Here is an 8,378-nt window from a genome sequence, read left to right as displayed (position 1 = left end):
TCTCCTTTTACCGAGCAATATATTTAGCATGGGTTTGTATAATTTGTGGCTATTTAACAACACAAGACAGGGGCAGAGTATTGGATTTGTATGTCATGAACCTTACACTATCGGTCAATGTTTTTCAACTTGTATGACTTAGTCCATCAACACCCTTAACCTGTTTTGGCCTACAAAAATAGGTTAGGTTTATCTTGAGGAGCTAAGATCTTTCTATATGATGAGAAACCCGCCGATTATCACTTGGACTTGTGGTAGCCTTGAGTTGATTAAGAAATCAGTTAAATTTATCAGTATAGAAGCAAAGTGAATGGAACCAATTACCCAAATGCTATTTCGGGGTCTTGTGGCTTCCATGGGATCCATCCTATTTATTTTCCGAGACTGAAAAAGTAAGAAATTTTTCAAAAATAAAGGCATAAAAGTTAGTTTAGAACGACCATAGCAGACATAGCAAGAGGTACATAAATCCTAATAATGTGTTTGATTCAAGTATATGTCCATTTCAAAATTTTGTTGTAAAAATGGTAGTCAAAAGGTACAATATTTCATTCACCAATTTAATATCCTAGGCCCTATTGAGAAATTGGGAATCCTTTATTGTGTTATTAAACAGAAACTCACGCAACATTTACTACTCCATATTGTTGATGCATGCATGGGTTGTTTATACTATATTTTTAGTGTGCACTGTTTTTTTTGTTGGTGTTTAGAGAGCTAAAAGATCGAGCGATGAAAAGCGTTCTTAGGATTTCCTGATATCGGTAAAGAAACTCTATCACTTGAGCTATATCTCATTTTTAGGTGCTATCTCGTATTATATATTAATAGGCCATGGACTTATAGGGATACAATCAATCCACTTGGCAATTAAAGATAAGATGACTTTTACTAGATTGATAACAATTCTAAAAAGGTTTTGATGTGATTTTCTTCACAGGATTTATTTGGGACACCCAAGAACTCCACTTAAATTATGCTGAGATTCTTAAAGAAGAAAGTTTTGAGTGGGAGCCAGGTTTATTGCAAGAACAAAATTCCAAAATATTTCCAATCTATTCATACACGTGGCAAATCAGGATAGGTGTACTTGTAACAATTCTGCGTGACCCTGCTTGAAAAATGGGAACCACGGTTGCTGTTGATTTTCATGGCTTACAACAACCATTTTCCCGTACTATATATATCCCTTCATGACATCATTCTTGCTAGTGCATATTTACAGAGTATTTTTCTGGCAATCTTTTATTTCATGATCAATTTTGTGTTTAGCTTAGCTTGGCTAGCTATACAATTAACAAATATAAACCTTAAAGTTTTCGAATTTTGGAAGTCTTTATTCAGCTCAACTAGTATTAAAGATTTGAGATTCGATCATTTGAAAATTTGAATTACAATCAAGACTGTTTATTGACTCATCTACTCTTGACAAATAGAAGTGTGACTTATATGCATTGATCATTTCATACGTTTACTTGAATACTTTTTGAAAATGCGTGTGTGCCAAAGAAGTGTACATGTTGCAAGTAAATAAAAACGGAGATAGTATTTCTTTAACAAAAAAAGAAATATACTATTGTATAAGTATATCATATTTTCCAAAATTTTAACATTAATCCACAATACTAGTCATATAGATAGAGCAAATGTGGAGTATGCATGTATGTTAGTCATGCATCACTATATATATTAGTGGGAAGTGACTTGAAATAAGATAGTAATAGGTGCTTACTCCAAGTAAGTAACAATCTAACGTACGACTATATATCCTTTGATTTTGTTTGCCAACCAACGTATTCAAACACCAAAGATAGAATAGACTTAATTGTCATGGCATGCAAGATATGACTCTTTCCTGTTATCCTTGTCGTGCTAAACTATTGACTTGTTGGAAGACTATAGGTATTGTTTTGGAGAATAAGTGGTTTTATTTTTTATAGTTAATTCCTTATATTATGTAATTAATAATACTTAAGTTATTTTAAAAAAAAATGACCACGAGGCTGTTTTGATTTACCGAATTGAGATGAAATGAACTGATTGGAGCTGAACTGAGCTGAATTGAATTGTTTATGAGAGAAGGAAATTAGGAACTGAACTCAATTGAAATAAACTGAACTGAATTGAAATTAAGCTGAAGAGAACATGTCCTACGTATCTTGTTATTCTTTAAAGAAACGATCTTTAAGGTTAGAAATTTGAAGATTAGAAGTAGTAGAAGTTAAAGAGAGAATGTTAAGAGAATCAAAAAGATATAATTGACTAACTGAGGGCCTGTTCTCTTCAGATTGTTTTCAGTTTAGTTTAGTTCAGTTCTTAATTTCCTTTTCTCATAAAATATTCAGTTCAGTTCAGCTCAATTCAGTCAATCAGAACAGACCCTGAGAGTGTGTATGAAAAAAGGGGCTAGATTAGCAATTGATTCGTGTGTGCTTGCTAGTTGCTACTACTAGTGTTGGTGATTTGAATCATCATTAAACTCTAGTCGTGTTCTTGATTATTCTTCTTTTAAAGAATCTAAAAAATGTGTGGTGAGATGAGATAAAGGACAATTATTTTTATCTTTCAAAACACAATTTTCTTAAAAAATTAGAGATCTTACCCTGTATACCTAGCTAATATCCCGTCAATATGAGATAATAAAAAGATGAGAGGTAAATACACAACTTCTAGATATAATTATGGATCGAAATATAATAAAAATTGCAAAGATTGCCACATTGAAAGATGATTACACACTCTTATCATACATTGATAAGCTTAGAAATTTAATTCCTCGTGTTTATTATTCCATTATACTAATTTTTAATTGCTATAATTTTTTTTTTTTTCCAAGACACTAACAAAGTATTTCCAAGGATTGAAAATATGATGTAACAAGAATTTATAGTTGAAAAATAATTGAAAAATAGTTGAAAAATAATAAAACTTTTAAATGAGACGAAGGGTATTCGTAATTCTCTATCTAAATATGAGTAATAATTATTTTTTAAGGTAACAAGACAAGCGTAACAATTAATTTCAATACCCTTACTCTCTTCTTAGTCGTAAGTAGTGGGAAATCATAATTAAGAGGTCACCCTAATGAATTAGCTGGCTTCCAAATCATTTAAAGGCCGGCCACCATAACAAAATGTTTTAATTTTTTTTTGGAATTACCTCTTTTCGGGGCAATGAACGTTTGAAAGGACAACCCTTAATTACTTAGGATCACTTGGTGGTTCTACATCATGATTCAATTCCCCCACATAAATCTTCGATTCTGATTTTTGTCATATTAGACATTAATGTAGACCACACGAATGTGCAAGCAATATATAGTAAGCCTATAACCTATACGATCAACCAATAGTAAAAAAAAAAAAAAAAAAAAAAAAAAAAAAAAAAAATCAAATTTTTTATTGGTGAGAGAAAAGGGCATCCAAGGTAAAGGAATCCTTGGATACATTAGGCCCTCCCTAGTCCCTCCAATGGCCTCCATTTTCATTGAACATGCAACAACATTAACCCTACATTATGCATTTATGCTATCTCCGTTTTTCAATTCTAAATCGTAATGTTGATGAAATTCACATTTATTCACATTTTTACAAGAAAGGAGAGAAATAGAGGGAAAAAAATAATTAAATGTGCCCATATGATGAGGAGAGAAATAAAACTGTTGGCCTCAGAATAGTAATGTAATGTTACAATTATTTTGTGATAATTCAAGAGGATATATATTACAATTAAAAAAGAATACATGTGGAAATTTGAAGTTACTACTATTCAAGTGCGCGATTGTATAATACTATTATCAGAATAGTAATGTATTAATTTTCGTATAATTTAACTATTCAAGTGTGCGATTGTATAATACTATTATCAGCCAATATTTGATTTTGTTATTTTTCTATCTTTTTCCCTTCCAAACACAAGTCACTTCCCCACTTGTTCCACAATTAACTAACCACAACACAAAATAATAGTTGTACATATTTTTGCCTGATCCTAAGCTAATATCATATCTTATGTCTTCTTTCATTTCTACATCTTAAAAATGGTACCACGTTATCTACCATCTTACCATTTTTTGGACCATCAAGTGCATAGCCCCAAAATAAAAATATAGGGAGGCAACAACTATTCATTAAGCCTATAATACTTGATTCCTAATAGACTTGTAAAGCAGTTAGTCCTATAATACTTGATTCATGTTAGACTTGTAAAGCACTTAGTCTCAAACAAAACTATTCTCTTTTTTGCTACAAAGATCCTCCATCCTTCTTACTCTTTTTGTTGATTACACGTACTTTCTACTTCAATTCTATTGATTTTACTTCCTCAAAATAATGGTGGATTTGAACGCACTACTTATTGCATCAGAATCATCATTAATGAAACCAACTCAACCAAATAATTATTCTTTATTTAACAAACACAATGATTTAATACAAATAAAACTAAAAAATTGTAAGGCATAGGGTGGGCCGTGGCCCAAACAAGTCCTCCCTTAGATCAATCCTTGCACCTCCCTTTTTCTTTTTTTTGGGCAAACTTATTCTACATACAAACCATACTCTTCTATCCTTCAAAAAAAAAAAAAAAAAAAAAAAAAAGCCATACTCTTCTAAATTTATCCAACAAACCCTACTTACAATATTTTCTTTTTAAACTTTCTTACTTAAATTCCCTTTACAACGCTATGATCTCTCCATCTCTTGCTCTTACCATACAATTAGCCACTAGCTACGCTCTCTTGATATTCATCTTTAATTTGAATAACCTCAGAATTTGATACAAAGTTTTTTTTTTTTTTTTTTTTTTTTTTTTTTTTTTGTGCTAAAGATAAATGAGACTTTTATTTGATGACAGTGGAAGTAAAAGCCAATAAGTAAAGAAAAACAAACCAACCAAATTTATCTGTACTTAGTATATAAAAATACAAATCATAATGCCATATGTCATCCTTTTTTTTTAATTAAATAATACCACATGTCACCTCATTTAACCTACTTTCTTCATTATTTTAATATTGCACCACTTGCCTTTTAAGAAATTTTCACAAAAAATATTTCTGTTTATACTGCAAATATCCAATATACTCTTACTTTTTCACACTAATTCTTTAGTTTATATTTACATTACATGGACACTTCTACATTTTTACCTTTCTCTTTCTAACTTTTTCCTACTACCAAAATTATTGTACCCAACTTGAATTGTGCAATTATAAAAAAAAAGGAGAAATAATCTTTCTTTCTAGCAATCGTAAAAAAGAAAACTAGCCTAATACATTTTCTCCAACTTAATATCTCTTAGAAGTTTATTTACTTTCCACCCCTTTTCTCCTTTATAAATTATTCATTTTTCCAATAACTTAAATATACAAGTATTATAAAACAAACAATAAATTACATTATATACCTATGGACAAACCGTGCATTGCTCAGGCTAGAAGGCTAGTTGGTAGGAAAGGAGTAATATAGAAGTTGACATGACACTTTGAACAAGTGTTTCTCTTCTCATTTAAACCCCTCTCCTTCTCTTCTCAACTTCATTAAAAAAACTTAAACTTGTCTCCCTTCACTCCCTTATCTTTTCTCTTAAATTCTCATCAGCCCCATATACACTCCAAAGAAAATTTGTATTAACAAATATTGCATGCTTAAATCTTTAGCAATGCAAACACTTCTCACTCTTCCACCTTCTAATAAAAAAATCTCATTGTTTGATACATCAATTCTCAAACATGAACAAAACATCCCAACCCAATTTATATGGCCAGATGATGAAAAACCATGCTCACAAACGCCTCCGGAGCTCGAGGTTCCTCCCATTGATCTAGGAGGGTTCCTCTCCGGAGACCCGGTCGCGGTGTCAAATGCAACTAGACTTGCTAATGAAGCCTGCGAGAAGCATGGCTTCTTCTTAGTTGTCAACCATGCCGTTAATTCTAAGCTCCTAGACAAAGCACATGAACTTATGACTCAATTTTTCGAAAAGCCGATTTCACAAAAGCAGAGAGCTCTTAGGAAACCTGGTGATCATTGTGGCTATTCTAGTAGCTTTGTTGGAAGATTTACTACTAAGTTGCCTTGGAAAGAGACTTTTTCCTTTCGATATTTGGCTGATGATAAGGCTTCAAATATGGTAGAAAACTATGTTTTGAACTCAATGGGGACTGAGTTTCAAGAATTTGGGTAAGACAACTGCGATTTGTATGTATTACTTCCTTTGTCCCTACACAAAAATGACCACATTCGATACTTTTATATAAAGGACGTCGAAAAAAAATAAAATACGACTCTAAATTTAGTAAGTAAAACTTTTTATTTTTAATCCCTTTTCAGATGTGGTATATCTATATGTATATTATACTATATTATCTTTAAGAGACGATTTTAAAAGGTTTTTTTTTTTTCTTTTTTTTGTGCAGGCGGGTGTACCAAGAATATTGTAAGGCTATGAGCAACCTTTCTCTTGGTGTCATGGAGCTCTTGGGAATGAGTCTAGGAGTTGGAAGAAACTATTTCAGGGATTTTTTTCAAGAGAATGACTCAATAGTGAGGCTAAACTACTATCCACCTTGCCAAAAGCCTGATATAACTCTTGGAACAGGACCTCATTGTGATCCCACGTCGTTAACAATTCTTCATCAAGATCACGTAGGAGGCCTTGAAGTGTTTGTCGATGATAAATGGTGCTCCATTCGTCCTAATCCCGAAGCTTTTGTTGTCAACATTGGCGATATCTTCATGGTAATCAACATTGAAATTACTGTTTATTTGTTAATTACTCCCTCTGTTTCTACAATGTGTGCCCACTTTGTGACGTGAGTGACTCACCTATTACAAAGAGGGAAAACATTGTAGGATGTATGTTATGTAGGGTTTCGTACCACTTCCTCATTATTTTGCGCACTTGTCTTTTAACACGAAAATATTTTTGTGTAGGCTTTATCGAATGGAAAGTACAAGAGTTGCCTACACAGGGCAGTGGTAAACAACAAAACACCGCGAAAATCACTAGCATTCTTTTTGTGCCCCAAAGGAGACAAAGTGATTAGTCCACCAGGTGAACTGGTAGATGGCGAGTTAGGGCAGCCAAGGGTATATCCGGATTTTACATGGCCACTTTTTCTAGAATTTACACAAAAACATTATCGGGCCGACATGAATACCCTAGATTCATTCACAAAGTGGCTCAAAAACAGGTCAAGTGAAGAGATCAAACGGCAGCATTGCAACAACAAGAGTGAGTGAGTGAGTAAGAGTGTAAGACCATGCAAGACATAAGGCACTTCGACTGTTCGACAGGATAGCATATACTAAATGACCAAACAAAAGAGTGCTACGTTTTATGTTATTTGGATTTTCATGGTCCTACAAAAATCGAGAGAATCAAGTTAAAAATGATCGATCAATCGATAAATTTATCAACAAAAAGACTACTACATTTTAATTTAAGGAATAAAGAGTTGATTAATTACAACTCAAACTTTTGATTATATTATTATCTTTACAAAGTTATTAATGTACTATTTCTAAAGTTTATGTTGATTCATTGCAATAACACGTGGTATGAGTGTATGACCACTCTTTCTTTAATCCTATCTTCGACCCTTCAATCACGATTTTATTCATTTATTCTATTTCTATGCATTATTTTACAATGCTCAACTATAGTCTTATATTAACTCTGATAACAACACATAGGATAATTGTATTCTCTACTATAAGAATGTAACACTAATCCAGACTAAAGCTAGATCTCACAAACGAGTTGTGTCGTGTTCATGTTTGAAGATAAATAAATTGGGGAATCTCACTAACCTGACCGTTTATTTAAACATGTCGTGTTGACCCGTTCAATTATACGTGTTGGAAACTAGCCTTGACACATATAACCTGCTTTTCTTGTGACCAATGTGTTGTGTTATCTTGTTATTATGTTAAACATAGCCCCATTTACAAGATTTATCATCAATTCCATAAACTATTGGTTAATTTTTAGGCAGGTCGAATTGTACTTTGTTTTGTAATGGAAATCTTAACCCCTAACCTACGTGTTTTATTAAACTTATTGTGTTGTGTCATTGATCAATTTAATTAAAAAGATAGTAAACCTTTGACATTAATCCATTTTTTCCCTTCTTGTTTGGTTAGTGCTGTATTAAGTGTTAAAGAACCAGACCAACTCAACCAAAAAGTTAAGATGATGGTTGGAACTCAAGAATAGGTTTTATATTAACTTCTGCTAGCTCAAATCCGACAGCAGGGACACAAAAAATGTTATTGTGATCACTTAGACAGAGTGATGAACTATTTTGTGAAGCTAAGCTCCGGTGCTGGCAGTGCATGACTCTGACTGACCACAACAAATACTCAAGAAATGAA

The 8,378-nt window shown here is 32.5% G+C and overlaps 1 protein-coding gene across 1 annotated transcript; it reads left to right on the top strand.

Annotated features, from left to right (window-relative positions):
• Window positions 1-5,661: 5,661 nt before the first annotated feature.
• LOC145585666 (gibberellin 20 oxidase 1-like) lies at window positions 5,662-7,372 on the top strand. Its single transcript, XM_081642373.1, has 3 exons — window positions 5,662-6,182; window positions 6,419-6,740; window positions 6,936-7,372. The coding sequence occupies exons 1-3, from the start codon at window positions 5,662-5,664 to the stop codon at window positions 7,242-7,244; spliced, it is 1,152 nt and encodes a 383-aa protein (XP_081498499.1). The 3' UTR covers window positions 7,245-7,372.
• The last annotated feature ends 1,006 nt before the right edge of the window (window positions 7,373-8,378 follow it).

Source organism: Chenopodium album, chromosome 16 (genome assembly GCF_948465745.1).
Source record: "Chenopodium album chromosome 16, dcCheAlbu1.1, whole genome shotgun sequence".
Lineage (NCBI taxonomy): Eukaryota > Viridiplantae > Streptophyta > Magnoliopsida > Caryophyllales > Amaranthaceae > Chenopodium > Chenopodium album.
This window is presented reverse-complemented; position numbering and strand designations above follow the sequence as displayed.

Excerpts from the sequence above, each read along its gene's own strand:
- LOC145585666 (XM_081642373.1), top strand. The coding sequence starts at position 5,662 with ATGCAAACACTTCTCACTCTTCCACCTTCTAATAAAAAAATCTCATTG. Across the intron at positions 6,183-6,418 it reads ACTGAGTTTCAAGAATTTGG|GCGGGTGTACCAAGAATATT; the intron begins GTAAGACAACTG and ends TTTTTTGTGCAG. Across the intron at positions 6,741-6,935 it reads ACATTGGCGATATCTTCATG|GCTTTATCGAATGGAAAGTA; the intron begins GTAATCAACATT and ends ATTTTTGTGTAG.